The 21346-nt window shown below is 44.1% G+C and overlaps 1 protein-coding gene across 1 annotated transcript in view; it reads left to right on the top strand.

Moving 5' to 3' along the window:
- Positions 1 to 1540: 1540 nt before the first annotated feature.
- LOC311152126 (gamma-aminobutyric acid receptor subunit rho-2) overlaps positions 1541 to 21346 on the top strand; it is a gene marked incomplete at both ends in the record, with an annotated part of 30913 nt that continues 11107 nt past the window's right edge. Inside the window, 3 exons of the mRNA XM_084202969.1 lie at positions 1541 to 1728; positions 9935 to 10041; positions 17792 to 17859. Of these exons, the coding sequence (XP_084059095.1) occupies positions 1541 to 1728; positions 9935 to 10041; positions 17792 to 17859 (363 nt within the window). The remainder of the gene's footprint in view (positions 1729 to 9934; positions 10042 to 17791; positions 17860 to 21346) is intronic.

Below are 21346 nucleotides of genomic sequence, written 5' to 3'. Positions count from 1 at the left end.
GTTGCTGTCAAACATAATAGCACTGACTTAAGTGAGAGTCTCATCCTGTTTTTCAGCAAGTATTTATCAAGCTAGTTAGAGCTTTCCTAAATTTTATCAACTATAGTATATATTACTGTATTGCAACAATAAAGTAGCTATAACAACTTCTAAAATAAGGAAAACCCATTTTGTGTCTAAGGGAGATGTGTAAATTTAAAAAACCCCCAAAATCTGAGTCTTTTAGCATTTCTCTGTATTGTTGATAATCTTGCTTGCAGGTATAATGGAAAAAAGGTGAAAAAATAACTTTTGTAAGAAGTTCAGACCAAAAAAGGTATGTATTTGTTCAGCAGTTAGACTTTCTGCTGCAGACCAATTTGATGTCAATACATTAATTAACATTTTTACCTAATTTGTCTTATTAGAAATTTAATAAAAACAAGCAAAAACCAATACACAAATGTGCCCCCCCCCCCCCCAAAAAAAAAAACACACCAAAAGCCTAAAAAACCTGTTCAGATCCTGTAGCCTCTAAGATTGAAGCCCTGTGTTTCCTTGTTGGTGTGGTGCTTGAATTGCTGTTGAAGTACTGCAAATGTGGACTCACAGAGAAGGGTTCTGGAAGAGGTCTGACCCTCAAGACTGTTCTGCTGGGTTTTCAGTCACTTGCTTCTCTGGAGTCTGCTCTGAATGTCTTGTCCTGCAGAGTCCCTGCTGTGCCAAGCAGACTTCTGCCCCTGTAGGAGTACCATACACTGGCTGTGTTAGCACAGCCCGGTGCTGCACAGAGAGGCCAAATCAGCACTGCCCTGTGACCGGGCTGTGGGGAAATAAGCCTTGAATGGATTTTGGAAACAGCCTCCTCATTGTGATTAAAGAAATAGATGATTTTAATTTTAGTTTCTATCTCCCTTGATAAAAGTTAAAATGGCTGATTATGCAAATGCTTTATGGAAAAAAAATAATTAATGGTGACTTGGTTTGTGTAAAGGCGATTGCATACATAGATTGGAAGTTACCGTTTTAATTTTCCTTTTGGGTTAACAGTACATAAAGTCAGCTTTTTCAGAGAAAGTAGCTGATACTCTCTCTTCAACAACATGAAGAGTCAGACAGAAAATAAAGCCTCAACTGCCCTAAATCCATTAAAATACGTACATTTTACAATGAGATACATGTCTGAAACGTGGCACAGGCAGTTACCAGTTGAAAAAGATGCCGTACAGAGGATCAAAAAATGTAGAAAGCCTAATGAAAAGGGACAGCCTGGTTTTACAGTCTGGCAGGAGGATAGCACTGAGATTAGGGGATTGAGCAAAAAGCCGGCGTGCAGAATTGCGGGTTTTTATATAATGGCTTTAGCAAGTATCCTTTAGGACCCAGTGGCAATGTGCAGTGAGGCGAACGTGGTGAGTAATGGCCAATCATTAGGCGGTGATGAGGGAAAAGCGCTGAGTGCGAAGCCGCCGAGAGCCTGTCGAATGCATCACGCCGGGAACGCAGCGTTTCTGTCACTGCTCGCCGACCAAGGCGACACGCCAGAATTAGAGTTGATTCAATGTTTAAGCCCGGGGGGACTTGTACTGCAGGAGGTCACTGGAGTGCAGAGTGCCCGGCTCCCATTTCCAGCAAGATGCCTTATTTCACAAAACTCCTTTTATTAATCTTCTGCTTAGTTCTTCTCGTGGAAAGCAGAAAGCACAGGAGGAGACGGTGGACGACCCATCTGGATGTGCAGAGGGCAAGGTAAGGGTTACTAAACCATGTCTGTATCTTTTCCTGCAGTGTTACAAATACATTACTACAGGCATATAAAAACCCACTCTATCAATGTCTTCATGTATATTGTGTGTGCAAACAGCTTTACAGATAATGTTTTTATAACAAGTTCTGGTAGTATAATCAGTTTTATGGGTAATTGGACAATTCTTTGGCTAACCTTGATTAACTGTGAGTGAGGCAGGTCTTGCAGAGAAGTTGACTGCTTCGGCATGGATTGTGGTAAAATTATTCTTAGCCATACCTGCAAATTTCTGAGGGAATTCAGAGGAGTTGCAGTTAACAAATGTGCATACTGTTTAATGTTTCAGCACTCTTTTGGGGCAGGTTATTCACCTGCTTGCTGCAATGTCTGTGTTACTTACATTCACTTGGAATTGCCCATTATGCTCCAACAATTTGAGATGAGGATGTTGGTTAGCACACATTGTGATAATTGATAACAAATTAAACCCTGAAAGTTAGCCAGGGATTGTAAAATTAAAAACATTTTTTAATAAATACGTGGAAGCATAAAAAAATGTATTTTAAAGTTAAGTGAAAGCACAAGAATGAGTTAAAGGTCTTAGTAAAGTTTATTAGATTTACCGCTGTTGAGATTTGTCTAGAGGTTTACATTAGAAAAGATAATCTTCCAAACCTGCCAGACAGTCCAAAGTATGTTATCCTTTTTTGTGGTTATGTCATCCAGTGGCAGTTATATCTTACAAGACTATTCATTGTTTGGAGGGCTCAAAAATAAAATTGGGTTAATCCATCTTATTAAATGGTTTCACTATGGCTGTAAACTTCAAATTTTCATTTATTTTTGCGGACTTTTTGGTTTATCATTCAACACTTTTATAGGGAGGGTTGTTACTTGAATGTTTTGAAAAGAAACATGATAAATTGGAAGCAAAGAAAACATGATATGCTATCAGATTTACACTACTTATTGAAAAAATACAGTGGCATATGCTTTCAGTGACGTAAATGTTAAAAAGCTGAAACAGCCAGGGTCTGATCCTGAAATCCTATAGTCAACTGAAGTTTTACTACTGAAGTTCACAGAATCTCAATTATTGAATGAGATCTTTCTTTGAACTCTGAAAATATTCCGAAGTCTATATTCTGAGGAATGTGAGGGATTGAACAGTAGCACTTCCTTGCAAACCTTTCCGTGTAGTAAAGATCACGTACTTTGAAATAATAAAATAGTGTAAATCCTTCTTTAAATATCAATAAGCCCTGAAGTAAAAGTTTCCTTGTTTATAAAGTTTTATGCTTTATTTGAACTTGGAGAAAAGTTCTACAGTGCCAATATTTTCGTGAGGTGTAACAGAGTCGAAGTCAAAGCACTGCTAAAATTATTTTTATAAATACACTACAAAGAATAACAATACTATTTAATATTCTGTGGTGCAATGATTTAAATGAACAATTTTCTATCTAGGTAGGATCTGAGGAGCTATAGACCATATATATATACACACACATATATATGATTCCTATGCAATGCAGTTATTAAAAATTTTATAAAATCAGGTTTTAGGGATTGTCAAATGAGAATGACATTTTAAATACAGAGAATTATGCAATGTTGCAACAAAAAGAAGTGTATGGAGCAGTGTTGTTAATATTTTAAGTTTTCTATTCAATTATATTTTTACTTTGATATTTCAGCATTTAATTTTATTTATTTAAAATTTCATATTCATTATCAATTACGTAGAAAAAAATTTCGTTGTCCCTTAAACAATATTATATAGGGGAGTATTCTAGTAAAAGGAAACTAAAACTTGTTCCTAGGCTGGTTTCCTAATCATGTAAGAGAAATTGAAAGAATGATCTTTTAAATAATTCTATCACATTTTCTGTTTAGTATTTCTCTTGCTGACTTACCATAAGAAACAGAGTAAATTTTACAGTAAGCTTTCCTTATTAAAGAAAATTTATTTATGTACTGGGGAGTCTACAGCTGGTAAGTTTGATATTTTGTGGCCACTAAGGTGATAAATCTGTCTGATCTAAAGATCTTTCTATGGACTTCAAGAATATCGCTTGGGTTGTGCAGGTGCAGAGCTCCTTCAGCGCTGCAGTTTCGTACTCAGACATTGCACAGAGGTTCCCGGGCTGCAGAGGTCCTTCCCCTCAGAGCTCTGGGCGCTTGGGGTGGCTGGTCCTGCAGGTTCTGGGACAGCTCTCTGCCACCATTCTGTGGAGAAGTTGTTAAGCCTATGCCTGAGTGGGAAAGTCAGGTTAGGAAGCCAAATTTAGAATTGCCAGGTTAAGTTGCCTGTGCATCCTTAATTACTTCTGGTTGTTTGTGTTAATACATTGCAACACATTATTTTTTTCCATGTGCAGTGCCTCGCTCAGCATGCTGAATGGATAATCCTTGCTTGATTAGAAACTGCCTTGCATTTAATTTTCTCTTACTCCTGCATCCCCCCCTCACTGATAACACATCTCTGCTCCTACAGATTGAGATATAACATAAAGAAACAACTGCCTGTGTGCATCACTGCCCTGACTGTTCCTGAGACTGCCTCATGTTATGCTCTGGAGAGCCCAGGCTTTGTGTAGGAAATTGGTGTGTGCTCATCTAGCAGCAGCTCCTGCCTTCATACTTTGATAGTAGTTTTTCACATTTTCCATGGTGTACAGCCCCTGCCACTTAGATTGAGAAACTGAAGGATATCAGTGATACTTGTTTCTATGAAGCTGAGTGTGTTCTTGCTGATGTGCAAGATGTACGAATGGTGCATGAAACCAAGGGCTCTAGAACTGTAACAGCATTGTTGGTTAAAAAAATTTGCATTTCCTTTTGTTTGGAGAATTCCAGCGATAAATGAATTGTGAAGTAAAACGTTTTTTGAAGTCACCTGGGTGACTTCTGGGCGGGGCATGTTTGCCCCAGCCTTACCTGCCTTACCCCAGTCTTCCCAAAGAATAAATTTACACAGAAGAATAACAGCCTGGTGCTGAAGGAAACAGTATAAATATGGAAAGCTGCAGGTGTGTGTGTCAGATGGTCTGTGTTGCTGTGTTGATAGCTGGGATTTTCCAGAGAGCTGTGCACGCAGTTTGAGCTCGTGCTGCCAGGGCAGGTCAGACTTGCTGAGGGTAGTACTGGCTGTACAGTGTATGTAGCTGTGCTTGGACATTCCTCAGAGCATCAGCCTTATCCCAAGTGCCAAGCAAGTGCTGCTGGAATGTCCAGCACTGAGTTTTTGAAATGGTTTTGGGTACTCCTCAGTAGCTCAGCAGTGGCTGCCTCTAAGAAATGGTAAACAAATACTGGCAATCCTGCTGGATTATCCAGCTGGACAGAATTTGCAAAAGACAGACAGAAACTGAAAATTAGTGGTTTTGTTAATATTTACCGCTCTATAAAAATTGCTGGTAATGCTTCTGGTAATGTTTATTTTTTTGCTCTTCATAAACTGAGAACTCAGGAGATATTTACCATCTCTGTTGCGCCAGTGAATGCCATGTTTCCAGTGACCCATGCCCACCCTACTCTGAGTCTGCCTGTTCCTCTCTCCTACCAGCCATGCAAAACCTCATGCTTCAACAGCAGAAAAACTGCCTTTGATATAGAAGTGGCTTTGGCCTGTTCTTAGCTAAAGACTTCCTGCCAAGGTTTTTGGAAGTGGTCAGTCCTTTGGAGGATCTCATTAAAGATGCCATTTTCAGGGCATGCTACGTGCCAGCCTTAGGCTGGGACCCAGAAGCACAAGGCAATCACCAGGACACAGCAGCACAAGGCTCAGCACACAAACTTTTCCCAAACAGCATTCCACTGGAGCAAGCAGTCTGGTGCTCCCTGCTGAAACTGCTGCTGCCGACAGTGACTTCCCTCTGTTGCCTTGTGGAGCTGCATTTTTTTCCCGTTTTTCAACTGGATACTGCAGACATGTCCTCTAGCCTGTGGTACTTCCCAACTCTCACAAATCCTCTTTGATCTATTGGCAGTCTCTCAAAAAATTTGGAGTTTGTTAGTGCTTCAGTGATTGAAATGTGATAGCCATTTTTTACAGGTGTATGGCTAGCCTGGGACTCCAGTCCAGGGCACTGCTGAACCTCTGGTGCAGGGTTTGATGTCTACTGAAGCTTTTTTTCCAACACTGCAGCATCAGCCAGGGCCAATGAACAATATGAAAAAAAAACAGGGAGGGAATGTGTATAACAGCAGTGATGGTGCACACCCTTTGAGTTTGTGTCCATCCTTTTCCAGAGTCAGATTTAGTTTTTCTAAAAATCTGGCAAGGACAGTCACTTTCCTTCCTGCTCCTGGCATAAACCCACAGATGAGTAAGTATGAAGCATGTTACATCCAGAGGTAGGGGAACAGAGTCCCTCTTCCCTGAGACTCTGGAAGCAATAGAGACTGGTGTGGCCACCCAACCCACAACAGACCTATCTTGTGGAGATGCCAGGCCTTCCTGGGCAGCTGGGGCTCCTAAAGCACTTGAATTGAATTGGTGGCCCTGACAGGCATTGGAAAGAGACTTCACCAAAATCCAGGATCTTGATGTTCCCAGTTTGTCAGAAATTTCTCAACCATATCTGATCCCATATAATCCATTAAGATTAAGATATACTCATAACACAGCAGTGAAAATATATTTGGAATTCTCATCTAGGAGTGAGGTAATCTTCATGGCAGTCATAAACTGTTCTTGTATCTTCTCTTTTTAGTTCAGCTTCTAGGGCTTTGTGTTGCAGCAGTCACATGCTTTGGTGGTTAGACAACCACCAAACAGGAGGCCTTGTATCTTCCTTGGTGCTGGGTTTGCACAGTGTGCATCTCCTCCAGCTTGCTGTGGCTGCTACACAAAGTAGATGATGCCTTCACCTAATGCATTTTGGGGGTTCCCCCCCCCCCCCAGAGAATATGCTGAAGAGTTGTAAGATTTCCACTGAAATTGTAGAAGTACTTCTCTGCATCCCAATATGTAATTGGAACCAAGGCCCCGTGACCATGAGTTACCATCTTGTAACCAAAATCCATCCTGAATTCTCCAGGAGAAGGTGCAGAAACCTGCCAGACTCTGGCTGCCAACAGCTGTGCCATGCTCAGCATGGAGACCATGTTTCCTTTCAAGCTCACCACATGAGCTTTACAGCACAAGGACTGTTTCCAATCTGAAAGTTCTTCATCTTGCTCTGGGAAGGTCTGAATGTCTGCATAGACACCTGCTCTTTTTTGAATCCTGCTGAGCTGTTATCTGTAGTTTCTCATGCCATCAAGAATTAATTCTCTTTGATATATTGGGCAATAGAAAAAAGCATCTATTTTATGCAATTGAGACGATTCTGAGTAAAAGTGACTGGAAAGGAAAATATATTTTAAAAAATTAAGGCAGTAATACAGAAGCCTTTACAGAAGCTCAATGAGCTATCGGTCACCTTCTCTCCTCTTTGAACAGAAACAATTCTTCACAGAAGTCAGATTTATCAAATTTATGCCCCTTGAATGAAATATAAACAGCAATAAAATTATATATGAAAAATGGGGCAAAAAAAAGGCAAAGGGAGATGGGTGGATTTAAATGAATAGTGGTGAATTGCAGAGAATTCATAAAGCTGAAAGAAACCCTGACAAATCTATAATCAGAAATGCTAAAGACCATAAGTACATCAGGGAGGATTTATGAGATACTGGTGATCAGATTGTCAGTAAAGGCATCCTGTGGACAGCAGTGTTCAGAGCACCCTTCAGCTCCACAAGAGCAGGGGCAGCTGGTGTCACCTTTGCTGCAGGTAATGAGATGCTCCCTATGCCAAACAGCAGTGGGGCTGGCATGGGGTACTGCCAGAGAGGGACAGAAGATACAGCACAGATGATGTCAAACGCTATTATAAAGAAATCTTTTTTCAAAACAACTTGGTCTTGAATTGGATTAAATAGACAAAAGTAGTAATAAACTTTAAAGGTTGTGTAGACTTCCTGTCCTTAAAAATATTTTAATACAAAAATGTTGTAAATGGATTAAATTGATTTAAAAGGGACTGTCAGAGCTTTTTCTGTAAAATCTGAATTGGCCGTCATAATACCTGAAGGATTGGGCACGAACTGATGATTAAATGATGGTTATTAAATGCAACCCCTGGCTCAGGATGTGCCTGAAAATCTCTTTTCTTCCTAAGACAGTATCTGTGTCCCCAGCCAGCCCTCTAAACCTCTGCAGCCACAGACTGCTTACAGCAGCTCTCCGGTGTGCTCTTTGCTGTTTGATGATTTTTAAATAATTGATCAAAATGTAACATTTCAGTGAAGCTGAGCCATTGATTTGCAAGATAATACTGCCAGGGTTTTCCATACTAATTCCTTGTACAATGCAATCCAATGTTCTATTGGATTTTTAATTAGACTTTTTTACCCCCTTCTTTGAGGAGAGAGACTTGATTGAACATTCCCTGGTACTTTGGCTTTTCCCTGGTAATTAAAGTCAAGCAGACACAGGAATTTCCCTTTTCCGGACTTCAGCTTTTCGGGCACAGAGGCCGTGCAGTGGATGGTGAAGTGGAGCGCTCTGGCAGCAGCCCTAACTCTGCAGCAAAACAAAGCTTCCCCCCTGCAGCAAGCAGTTAAAAGCCAAGCTTTTGCCTCCAAGCATTCCCATTAATGGCTGTGCTTGGTTTTACACCCCTGCTTTTAGGTAACCACAATGCAGCCTTGTCGGGAGGGCGCTTGCTCCGGCTGGCTCTTTCTCACTGTCAGCAGGGAGAGAAGCTCTGACATCCCAAGTGAAAGAGCAGCCCAAAATAATCTGGGGGAGATCCAACTCTTCCTATGCAGCATGTGCCCTGGGATACAAGGGGTTATATTCCTTCAAAACATCTATTTGATGCAAGTATTTTTAAATTCTGTTGCTTCCTTTCCCCCTCCTTATTGTAAGGAACTGGGTTATTAATGTTAGTAGCAGCTGTCAACACCCTTTATGTTTCATCATTTCTTTCTTGAACTGAGTGCTCTAATAGGAAACTTTTCTTCTGATTTGTGATTTATGCTCCCTTTGGCTCATACTTATCATGCTTAATATTTTAATGAAGGTAAGAACATCCATTACTATACCCACATTTATGAGTGGGGTGATTGTTTTGTATTCTGAATTCTCGATCAAGACTTTAAGCCTAAGTAGTCTCTTTATTTCTCCTCCAAGATTTTTTGTTCTTTATTTTCAGTCATATGTTTTCCATACAGGAAAAGGAGCCTGAAGCTTTTGTATAAAGTTCTATTTATCATAATTAGTTTTAGTAAGTTACTGGAAACCAGCTAATTGCAGCAGTACTTACAAGGTAGTCAGCTCTTATGTCCAGAGCAAAGGGATTGAGGAACCTTAATGTTCCAAGTCTTCCACTCGCCCTGCTGCAGAACAGTCAGGGGTGCTGATCTGGATTTTCTTCCAGAAGTGCATGCAATTTGCTTGTCTGCTGGTTAGTTATCCCCTTATGAGATTTTAGTGACTACTTGCACCTTTCTCAAGGGTTTGTTGTCATCCTTGTTCCACTGTTATCACACAATATCTCAAATAAAAAGTTAGAATTTTTTCCTACCTTAATGTTCAGAAAAGTGAGGGACTGAAGCCTTCGTTAGATAAAACTCCTCTCTTCCTGCCCTCCTGTTGTGGGGAGGAATGGGGGGTGTTGTTGTTGCTGAAAGGCAGAAAACCCTCTGTCCACACAAACTGCTGGCACTGAATTGGTGAAGGTAACGGGGCAGTTTCCAAGTGGTGTATGACATTGCGTGACCAGCACTGAAAAGAGCTTTTTCATGACAATGTTGCCTTGGTACCTGGCCAAATCCTGGCCAGGTAACGTGGGGCACCCAGCTGCTTCCACGGGCGCCTGCTCTCAGCTGCGTTCACTGCAGGCAGCTCCCCGGTGAGATGCTGTGCTCTGTGCCTTGTGCCTCCCTGGGAGCTGGGGGCTCTGGGGCAGAGGGAGCACCACGTCCTTGGAGGGGGCAGAGGGAGCAGGGCTGCCTGTGGCACAAAGGTCTGAGTTGGTGCTGTGGAAAGGCAGCTCTGTGTCTGTGTTTTGGTGCCGGCAGTCTCCCCACAGTCCCTGGGATTGTGCCTGCAAAGCTGCTGCTCTGTAGCTCCGAAACTGGGCTGGCAGCGGTGGCACTGGGGCACAGAGGGGGCACGGAGACACGGAGCAATGCTATTGCTGTCTTTTGCAGTCACGTCTTTAAGAAGAATCGTGACTTGACCAAAGCCTGGAAAGGAAAGACCGAGCAGCTTCTCAGAGTGGATGAACATGACTTCACCATGCGGCCCGCCTTTGGAGGTGAGAATGAAATGGTTCTCTTGATTCTGTGCTAATCTAATTAAGATTAATCTAATTATCTGATTAACAATCTAATTAAAAACCAAGCAAACAAACCTCTGTCCAGATGCATCAGTGTGTGAAGGGAAAACACTTGGTGCCCATTCAGAGAGGCTTCATGCTCATCCTCCTTGCCCTCTGTGCTCTGTACATTTCCTACATTCCTTCCTGTTGCTGCAGTTGGCTCTGTTTTTGGCTGGCATTCCCCAGAGTTCAGGATGGACCCCCCCAGTAAGTGTTTCACTCTGTTGAGAAGAGGAACAAGCTGCAGGTTTTAATATTCACCTGTGGTTGTGAAGTTGCAAAGAGCTTTTCAGCTGATGTGATTAAATTGCAAAGTAAAGAACCCATTGGGTGGATCACAGCCCACCATTACTAGGAGAAAACAGAATACTTTTGTCCAGAAAAAAATCTTGTCTCAAACTCTCACAAGGAAATAAAAGAGTGGGAGGGGAGACCTCTGCCAACTTCACTTCTGCCTTCGGCCACACCCAGTTACAGGAATGTGCTTGCCTGACCTTTCTAGACTCACTACTGCAGAGATACGAGGGTACCTGAAAAAAACAGGCTGGAATACCAGTATGGCAATCCCTGTTCCGATTGCATCAATAACCAAATCCTTCCAGAGCTAAGGGCAGAGTTTCCTGGAGCTTTCACTGAATGACTAATGCTGCATCCTTTGTCAATTGACCCTCTAGGGTGAAGGGCTACCTCTCCCTGCCCAGGGTGACAGAGTGTTGTGCCCTTTGCACCTGCCTGTTCCTGGTGTGGCTGAAAAGATGTTTCTTGTCCCTCAGTGCAGGTGTGCCATTCTGAGAGCACAGTGCTGACCCCTGCTCACAATTTATTTTCAAACTCCAGAATTCAAAACCTGTCATAACCAGTGTTTCCTGCCCCTGCAATGTTATTTACCGGCAAGTTGTGGTCCAGCCTAAACATTGGAGGTAACGTTTTTCTAATCAGAGTTAACTTGGTCTGCTATTTCTAGGGTTGAAGAGTTTGCCTTAAATTGACCTCTGGGTGGAGCATGGGTAGAACTCCCTGGGGCAGGTGGGAACACACCGAGCCCCTGGGGGAGCTGAGGCTCAAGGATGATGTCTGGGAGCTGGCTCTGGAGGCACTGGGTTTCTTTATGAATGTCCTGTAAAAGTGTGATTTCACCAAAGTGCACGTCTCCCTAAATCCCAGGTTTGCCCTCCCATGCTGTAAGGTCAGAGGACGCTGTCTTAGGTTTTCTGATTTTTTTAATTTTTTTTTTTTTTTTTTTTTAGCCAACCTCAATTTTTGGAGCTTGGCTGTTGGCTTCTGAGCGCCTGATATGGACAAACTGAAGGTGCTGATCTGTCCTCTCTGCAGCTGATCTGTCCTCTGGACAAAAGAGCTGCTGGTCTGATGGGTGGGATGATAGGGCTTCTCTGGGAGGAAATTTGGACTTCCTACCTCGCCTCAGATGGAGACAGCTGGGGAGCCATGGTGATTTTGAAACTTTTTTTCCCCCTAACTGGATGTATGTCAGGGCATCATGCCCGTTTTGGGAGGAAGCTGCAGGGTTTTGTTCTGTTGTGCTGATGGTTTGGCCCCCAGTGGCACCCCTGCACTGTATTTCTGGAAACATCTGAATTTTACTGTCTTCATCAGGGTCACAGGGTCTTTGAAGAACACACTTGAGCACAGGTCACAGCAAACAGACATGTGGAGTTACACAGACACTCTTCTAGCGTTAATGGAACTGCATTTTAATCTCCCTTTTGCCTTGTTTTCCCATGCTACCTCCCATCATGGCATCAAGATTCTTCTAGAGCCAAAATTTGGAATAATGTTTATAAAACTGAGAAATACCCTAAGAGCCTTTGCTGAGAAAGTTCCATTGTTTGTAATGGAAAAACATGATGGGTTTTTGAAAATTTTTGCTTAAAACCTCCATAACTTGCAGAGATTCTTGGGACAAAGGTGTGATATTAGCAAAGTTGTACTGAAATTGCATGGGAGGAGGAGCAAAGCATGGAAGCAGCTTTGTTGAGGCTCCAGCCTTGGAAATCCTGACTCAGATGCACAGAGAGAGCAGGTTCTTGCTACAGGTTCTTGCCCAGCTGCAGAATTGCACAGTGTGTTTTTAGTGACAGATGATAATGGAAAAAACCATAAAGGAAAGGAAACAAAAGTCTGGCAAGAGGTGATCCTCATAGTTTTGTCTGTAATGTTTTTCGTCAGGCAGTCACGGTGATTTGCCATGCACCATGAGCCCTTCCAGCTTCTGGCTGTGTCACTCAAACTGATGTGGTCTGACCTGGGGAGGATAAAAAGGCTTTTGTACTGCTGAGGTGGAGAAGAGGAGCCTGTGGGATACACTGACTGTAACTGGTCACTGCCCTGGTCACTCTGGGCTAACTGAGATTCCAGCTCAATGGCATTGCATTGGGCCTGGGATGTTACCTCACCTTGCAGGTGGGAAAGGCACCTCAATTCTGGAAAATTAAAACAATACCATAAGTAAATGGTGAGTGGCATTAAGACTAAAGGGAACCCAGTAGTGTTGATGGTTCCCAGGTTTGGTGGGCCAGCCTGCAATTCCACTTTCCCACTAAAAAGGGGATGGGGTATGAGCTGTTTTATGGTGGCCACGGTGACACTTGCTGGTCTGCAGAGGACAGTCAGCAAGCTGCCAGCCCAACACAGCTGTGACCACTGGGCAGAGCAGGCTGGGGTTATACAAGGTGAAATGAAAAAAAACCCCAATGTTAGAGAAAGGCGAAGGGGTTTTCAAGAAAAAGTATCTTTGTAAAGAGCAAGTGAGCAAACAAATGTTGTGTAAGTTGTGTTATTTACAGCTCAATAAGCATGGCTGTCTTGCCTGCCCTCAGCCTTAGAGACAGGCAATTGGGTACAGAGGCAATGAAAGTTTTTTACTTTAATGATGGTCAAAGAGCATCCATAAGGTAAAAGAGACTGCAGGGGTTTTGACCCTTAGAGAGTTAGCTCCATGTCAGTGACCTTGTTCTAGGTAGCAGATGTTCAGGTATTATTTACTATAATAATTATTTAAAGATTATGTAAATGTTTGTTTTGCTGCCTTCCTAAAACACCCATTTTAAGCATTTCATTTATGACATCTCATATTTTACAGGGAGCCTGTGAGTAAGCAGCTTTAGTTGATACTTAAAATAGCTGTATCTTCTTTATTGAGGACCAGCCTAATGCTTTACTTTTATTATATTTGCTCATAGCTGAGTAGCCTAATGTCATCTGGTCCTTGCTGTCCTTTCTGGGCAGTGCTTTTGCCAGGATGGATGAACAGTGGGATGAATAAAGCACTAGTAGTTCACTGGGTGTTAGTGACAAGGGCTGGAATAGAATTTGCTCCTCTGCTGATGAGCAGCCGTCCGTGAGACGCAGAGGGATGAAGCCCTGCAGTCATGAGGAGGGTGATGAGCATGTCCTGGTGCTGCCTGCCTGGGAGCTGCCACCACCCAAGAGGTCCCACAGAGGTTTGCAGACTCTGTGTGTGCTCGAGATACCTGTCAGTAAGGAGATCTCAAACCCACTCGTTTCTCATGTACATGCTTTTCTCTCGGGGCCTTCATCTGCCTCCCCCTTCAAAGACAGATGAGTGGACACTGTCAGAGAGAAACAATGAGCCCTTGAAAGCACTGCCAAAGAGAAAAATTAAAGAGGTGTCACAAAGCTTTAGTCTCAGAGGTGGAGTGGAAAACTGACTCCAGGCATCTTCATGGCAGCACGCTCTTCCCTCTCTCCAGCTTTCAGAAATAAAAACCACGTTTGTGCCCAGTTCTGACTGGGGACTGGCTCGCACTTTGAAGCTTTCATGCTGCTCACTGGTTGGTGTCTTTAGGTGTGGAGACACACTGGGATGTAACAGGCTTTAATGTTGGGCTCCTTCTGAAGTCATTCCAGACTTGTGGAAACCTCCTGGGTTCCCTGGAGAGGTTAGTCCAAGGCCAGACATCCCATTCAATCTGGGGCAGAGTTTGATACTCAAACTGGGGAGTTTGCAATATGAAACAAACCACAAAGTCTTCTTTGTGTCAGAACCAACCCAAAATTCCATTAATTTGGCTGATACTTTTCAGAGACTCTAAAGTGTGGTCTGAAAAACTCTGCTGGGTTGCAGGCTTTGAGCAAAGCAGCACTGCTTCCTTTTATCAGCCATATCCCCAGCTTCCACATGGATCCATTTAGCTTCCTGTCCAGCAGTGAACATCCTAGAGAGGAACCCGAGCTTTGAGAGCTCTTCAGTGTTAACATGTTCAAGTCTTTTGTTGCTTATAACTCTCTAGGATGATCCTTCTATATTTCCTCATTCTGAAGAAAAGGTGAATATTAATAACATATTGTTTATGACAAAGAAAGCCTGGCTGATGAGGGCTTTCTGCATCTAATGCTGTAACCAAAGTTGATTGTTCTGTCTACCAGTTCAGTTTGTCATATACCATCTGAGCTGTTCTTGTTCCTTCACATCCACACCCTCATCATACTCTGCTCCCTCTCAATACAGAGGGGCTTTTTCTTTTTGCTCATCCCTAGTGGCATTTGATGAGGAATTTGGCAAAGCACCCTGAGCCTCTGTGGTTCAACTGCTCAGTTGCCAGAGGGACAGGATTAAAAAGCTAGCAGCTCCTAATTGACCCCATGGGTTAGTGAGATCAAAGATCTCCTGACATTTCTCTCTGGGTGATCAACAGCCATTTAATTCAATGGTGTGTGCTGTAGCCAACATGACCTTCAAGGAAACCCAGGGTTTGTTTCTGTGGTTTAAAGAGGTCATTTCTAGGCAGGGCTTCTGCTTGGCTTCAGAAGCAGCATGCACTTCAGTGTTGCTTGCATCAAGCACCTCTACAAAACTGCATCTTGATGTTTTGTAGAGTGATGGGCAGAGTGAATACACAGTTCTCTTTATCACTTATGCTCATTGCTGAGAGCAGGGCTTGGTGATCATTTGATTCCTGTCACTGCCTCACGAGCAGCAACATTTGCACTGGCCCTTCACTCACCCTTCCCTGCTCAGTCCAGCTTCTTGTCTAAACCTCCTCCAAAGTCTCTTTGTGTCTCAGCAGATCCGCATTCATGTTCCTGTGCTCTCTCATTGCCTCAGGTGCTGAGTGAGGGGCAGGGAGAAGGAAAAAGCAGTGATTACTCCTGCTGATTGTAGTAGGAGCTTACCCAAAAAGAGGCAGAGTAAATATTTCTGCTGATAAATTTGTTTTATAGACTTATCTTTACATTTCTGTATTAAGCACTAAACATTTGAGTCCAGTGTTAAAATAATTTCTCCCTCTTTCTGTTGCAATCACTGTTTTATCATCCCCCAAATTTGTGAATAACTGCAGAAAAGACAGCTAATCCAGCCTTGGACCTCTTCTCTCAAGAACTTTCTAGACCATCCAGCTTAACGTGAAATACCCTTTATTTTGGATTTAATAAAGCTTTGTGTCAGCTCCAGACTGAACCTTAGGCTTTGTCCTTGCAATGAGATAACTGCTGATTATTGAGTGTTTGATGCAGGAACATGAACAAAGAAAAGAACATGGTATTTTATTTTCAAGGGCAGACAGGGAAGGAAGAGGAGAGCGGGACAGATATCAGCTTGGCAGTGCTCTTATGTTTATGGGTTTGATTTTTAGCTGTTTGTTGTTGTTTGGGGTTTTTTAATCTGTGATTAGTGCTCAGAGAAGCATAGAAATCACAGTAAATAGACTTTGTGTGGGTGTTGATTTCCTGAATCAAGGCTGAATTAAGGATTCATACACAGAGAGTCTCTCTTGCAGTCTGGAAGTTGTGGGGGGCTGCCCAGCGTGTGTTGGGCACACAGCCCTTGGCTTGAGCTGTTTCTCTGTTGGTTGTACTGCACATCAAAGTGTTTCTTGTCACCACAGATACAGTGCTTTCTGCTACCCTGTTTAGGTACCCAACAGACCAAAGCATGTTTTACTGAGCAAGAGAAATGTCACAGAAAAGTTCTTTCTCTCCATTGCAAATGATTGCTGGCGGTTTTTTTAAAGTACGCAGAGCAGGGATGTGTGTCTGAAAGTGACATGTAGTGTTTGTGAGCATCTGGGAGTCGCCTCAAAGCGCTGGGTTAGCCACGTTTGAGCTTCACTGCTGGGGGCAGCAGCCACTTCAACTGGAGTTGGTGGTTGTGGGGAGCCTGGTCCCACTCCACAGGGCTTGTTCAAGGTGCCTGCTCCCAGCGCTGCTGCTGACAGACCCCGTGGGCAGAGCAAGCTGGAGCTGGGCACGTGGGAAGGGGACAGTGCCACCCTCAGTGAGCTCTGCTGCAATCAGGGGAGGCTGGCTGACCAAAGACCTGCAAACCTGCCCTGGGGCTGGTCACAGCCTGTCTCATGGGCATGGGGAATCAGCCTTTCCCCACTGAGGCTGAGCTGGTGCTTCTTTCTCCTCCAGCAGAGGCAAACATAAGGCTGTGTTCAAGAGCCCTGAAGATGTGTGGGAGTGTGTACATGCTGCTGCAGCTACAGGAGCATGATGGATAGAAGCTTGAAAAATGTGCTGCTCTCTGAGCAACATTTCTGCTCTCTGGTTGGACTTGTGGTGTGTTCAGAGCTTTGATGTGGTCTCTAGAAAGATGCTACTCCAGCTAAATGTGTGCATGCAGCAGGCCCTGCTGTTTGTGGCGCTGCAAATATGGGTCTGAGTCCACAAAGGGATTGTGATGCACCTTAGGTATTATCTGACTGCTAATCAGGTTGAAAATCTAGGAGCTAAAAGTCTTTCCAAATCTTCATGGGGGCCGCTGTGGTCCTTGGAAAATTAAATTCTGCTGGACAAGCCTCGGCCATGTCTGCAGATCTTCTGCTTCCTTTGGCATGGTCTGTCTCACTGGCAGTGCCCAGGCTGGAGGCACACCCTGGGCAGGGTGATCAGTGTCAGCCCTGTGAGTCCCACTGCCACACCCTGGGAGCACCAGGCAGTACTGGATCCACCTGGAGTGCTCCTCAGCAGCTCCTGCTGAGCTACCCTGCTGGGTCATGCTTGCTGTGCTTGTTTCAGTAGGCACTTATCACCAGAATTTGGGAAAAGCTGCACGAGGGCAAGCTATGGGGATATTTAGCAGGTCCTGGCCATTAATGAGCAGCAGTCTACAGTGAAGTTTTGATACAGGGTTTCTAGTAATAGAGGAGTGTCCATTTGTTATGGGACGTTTTCTGCTTATTTCCTCTTTGTCAGCTCTCTGATTGCTAATTTTAAAACTACTGTGGAAAACTAGCAATATCATCAGTGAATAATATGAATCAAGATGGTTATGGGCTCTTGAGAGATTAATGTGGCTTGCCTTGTTGTTAAAAAATGAGAAATATCCAAGGAAGAGCTCATTGCTTGCCACGTCTTCATCTCAGTCCCCTGTCCTTGGGCTAAATTTGCTCATAAAGGCCTACAATTTAAGATGGGATGGGTCACTTTTTAAAAACATAGGGAAATGTTTCATCCAAGCTCTGGACTAACTGGCAAAGTGTCAACATTGCAGCATGTGCCAAGGGGAAGATAATTCAATGTTACAAAAGGGCCCTTACGTGGTTATTCACTAACCCATCCCCCAGCCCCTTCCTGAAGAACCACTGACAGAAATGTACAACATAAACCCAGAAATGTTTGCATGTCGCCTTAGAAGTGCTAATTAAATGCAGAAGATATGAAAGAACATTTATTTACATATCTAAATCTCATTCTCTTTCAGGCCCTGCCATTCCTGTTGGGGTGGATGTGCAAGTTGAGAGCTTGGACAGTATTTCTGAGGTTGACATGGTATGTAATCCTCTTCTAAGCCTCAGTTAATTCTAGCCATAAAAAGACCTTCTGACTTGAAACCTATGAGCTTGTAATCATTGGTCAGATGAAAGTAATAGCAGCATCTCCAAAATTCAAAGAGGCTGATAATCAGAACCAAAGACTTGATAAACCAGATGATCAAAGCCTTACCTCTCTACCTCCGGAGGAAAAAGATTAAAAGCATGAAGAGAAAAAGAACCTTGAGTGAGAGAGTAATCAGTGCTGTGAAAGATCTATCACAACTAAAACTATAAGCAGCTGCACATGAAGGTTTGAAGCTATATGGTAAAATTCACATAAGCTGTGTTTGCTGCAGGAGTTTTCTTCCTTAGGGAACCATTCAAGTCACATGAGTGTCACACATGCTTTACTATTTGGTTTGGGGTTGTTTCATGGGGATTTTTTTATTTTTAATTGTAGGAAATGGAATAAAAACACTTGAAAGAGAAGTAGAAAGAGGAACATAGAGAAAAAGAGGAAGCTTGTGAGCTCCTTCCTCTTTCTGTCTTTTGCTCCCTGTTCTTGTGCACCGTTTGTGGTCTAGACAAAACATAAAGACAAAGGGAGAATTTTAGGTTGAGTGTTTTAAATATGGTGCAATTACATCTTCATGCCATTTTGGTTTAGATGACCTTTAAAGGTCCTTTCCAACCCAAAATATTCTATGTTCTGTGATTAAAACCAGGCAGCTTGCCTGCCTGGATATTGAAAGTGAGGGTTTGGGGGTATGCATCCAGTGAGGTGTGTGGGAGGGGAGCACAGGGAATGGCTGCCAGGAGAAGAACTGGGGCTCTAATATACCAAGATAATGTCAGAGCAGCAGAGAGGCCTAATTAGTGCAAGTAAATAACTCACAGTGCTTTCTGTCAGGATTCAATGAAAATCTTGCCTGTCAGAAGTCTTGGAGGTCAGTTCTCTCCCTTGGCTGTTGATAGCTCCTTTATCCCAGCTCATGACAAATACTTTCTAGAGCAGTTGCTGACATACATTTGGGGTGGAAGAATGTTCTCCCAGTTCAGTCTGAGTTATGTTGGTGTGTCCTTCCAACAGACTGTCCCAGCATGGGTGTTTGCAGGGAGGAAAGTGGGCAGCAAGCTCTTGGCATGGCCAGGGGACCAGGCTGGCTGTGCCTGCAGCAGGGAGCCCTCCTTGTCTCCTCATTGCAGGGCAGAGCTGCAGGCAGGGCTTGTTTCAAACTGCTCTGAAGTGGCCCTGAAAATCAGGCACCTGGTGCCCCAAAGAAGGACCAGACTGAAGCATCACCAGCCCCAGCCTGCTGTATCTGCAAGACTGTGCATGACAGTGAGAGCAGCCAGGGGTTCTTTAAAGCATGTGGGTTTAAAGTTTAAAACCAGTGCCTGTCTGGTTGGTGTGGATGGGCTGCAGTGGCAGGACACGCTTTTGAGGCTGTGTGCAGTGGCAGGACACGCTTTTGAGGCTGCCTGGAGCTTGGAACGAACATGAAATAGCTGCCAAAATTGAGGTACTTGTGTAGACTCAGTGGCTGTACCTCTGACAGGTGCTATCATTCTCCCAATTTTCTGTAGAACCTTGTTTTCCAAGGGACTTTCCTGTTTGTGAGTGCTGAAATAAACCCCTTTTCTTGCTTGTGAATAGTGTGTGTGCTAGTCAGAAAGGAACAGGGGGTCAGCACACTGCCTCTTTTGAATCATGCCATGAAAAAGCCTCCTTAAGTTGGATTTTATACTTAGAAGCTGTTGTCAGCTGCCACTCTGTGTTGGCAGCATTTGGTGCACCAGGTTGGCCATGGGAGGGAGAGGAGAGTTGCCCATTGCAGAGGCCACTGTGTTGGCTGTTTGGAGAGAGAAAGGGGCTGCAGGTGAAAGATGAGAAGCTCCTGTCTGGTAGGACAGGGAGAGGGGTGCCTTGGAAAGCAGTGAGTTCCCTCCTGTGCTGTGCCTTCAGGCAGTCTCTGGCCCCTCTGCAGTGGCTGTAAGCAGTGCTGAGGGTGCCTGGCTGATGGCCCTGTTCCCCAGCTCTGATGATGGAGCTGCCCAGAGGCATTTTGCAGCCACAGCCTCAGGCTGTCCTGGTTCTGGCTGGGATAGAGCTAATTCTCTTCTTAGCAGCTGGTACAGTGCTGGTTTTGGATTTAGTATGAGAATGGTACTGATAACACAGTGCTTTGGTTGTGGCTCAGCAGTGCTTACCCTGAGACCAGCCCCTTTCAGTGTCTTGTGCTCATCCAGTGAGGAGTGGCACAAGAAGCCAGGAGGGAGCATGGCCAGGACAGCTGACCTGAGGTGGCCAAAGGGATATTCCAGATATTCCACACTGCAGAACATCATGCCCAGTGTAAAAACTGGGGGGAGTTGGCTGAGAGGGGCTGATCACTGCTGGAGGCCGTGCTGGGCATCTGTCAGCAACTGTATTCTGCATCACTTGTTTTTCTGGAGTTTTGCCCCGCTATCTCTTTTCATCTTCCTTTTCATTATTCTTCTTATTACTATTTATTTCAATTGTTAAACTGTTTTACCTCAATCCAACTTCTTCTAAGTCTATTCCCCATCCCATTGGCTGGAGGTGTTGGGAGAGAGGAGTGAGCAAGGGTCTGTGTTGTCCTGAGCTGCTGGCTGGAGTTAAACCATGAGAATGGTCCTCCTCTCCTGCAGCCCCATGTCCCTCTATCTCATGTCATGGGCAGGCAGCTGGTGACCCTGAATTGCCAGGCTCTTCTTTACTCCTTTTTTGACTTCTGCCATAACGTTCACTGACTCCTAAGAAAGCAGCAACTATGCCTCTTCCTTGGTTCCCTTTTTCCCAGCTCTAGACAAACTGATGAGCTTCATGTCGGGCCCCTGAGGCTGACTCTTCTAGCTGGGTTGTAACCGAAGCTCTGCCAGTGGCAGTAGTTGCTGGAAGTGTTTCTTTGGGACTGCAGATGTAAGGGGAAGGTGGCCAGTGTCCAGTAGGGAACAGGAGCTGGCAGCATCCCTGGGATGAGCAGTGAAGGAGCCTTGCACCAGTCTGATAAGGTGGGTGAGCAGAAGTGTCCCCCTGGCCGGTCTCTGCCATGGTCAGAGAGGTCTGACCAGCTCTGTGCTGTGCCAGGCTTCAAGGGGAGGACTGGCACCAGAGCCTTCTCTGGCAAATTAATGAAAAACCTACTGGCAGTGCATGGCCATTGTGAGACAGCCCTTTGAAGCAGAGAATCAAGGTGACTGAGTGTCACTGTCACCAAATTGTTTGGTTGTGGTTTGAGAAAGTGGTTGCCACATGGTTAGGGAGAAGCCCTGGCTTGTGTTGCTGCCTGCTCAGACTTAGGAACTGCAGCTCCCATAATCACTTGCTTCATTGGGAATATAAAGAAAATAAGTGTATTTATCTCTCAGCATGAGAGTAGATTCAGCTCTAAAAGCAGTAACTGCCAGGCTGGGATCAACAAACAGATGTTTTCCTTTATGTGACTGAAACTCCTGCCCCATCAACAAGCCTAAAAGGG

The sequence above is a fragment of the Fringilla coelebs genome (assembly GCF_963513975.1).
Source record: "Fringilla coelebs genome assembly, chromosome: 3".
Classification (NCBI taxonomy): Eukaryota; Metazoa; Chordata; class Aves; order Passeriformes; family Fringillidae; genus Fringilla; species Fringilla coelebs.
The sequence above is the reverse complement of the archived record's forward strand: the minus strand, read 5'-3'. Positions and strand labels throughout refer to the sequence as shown.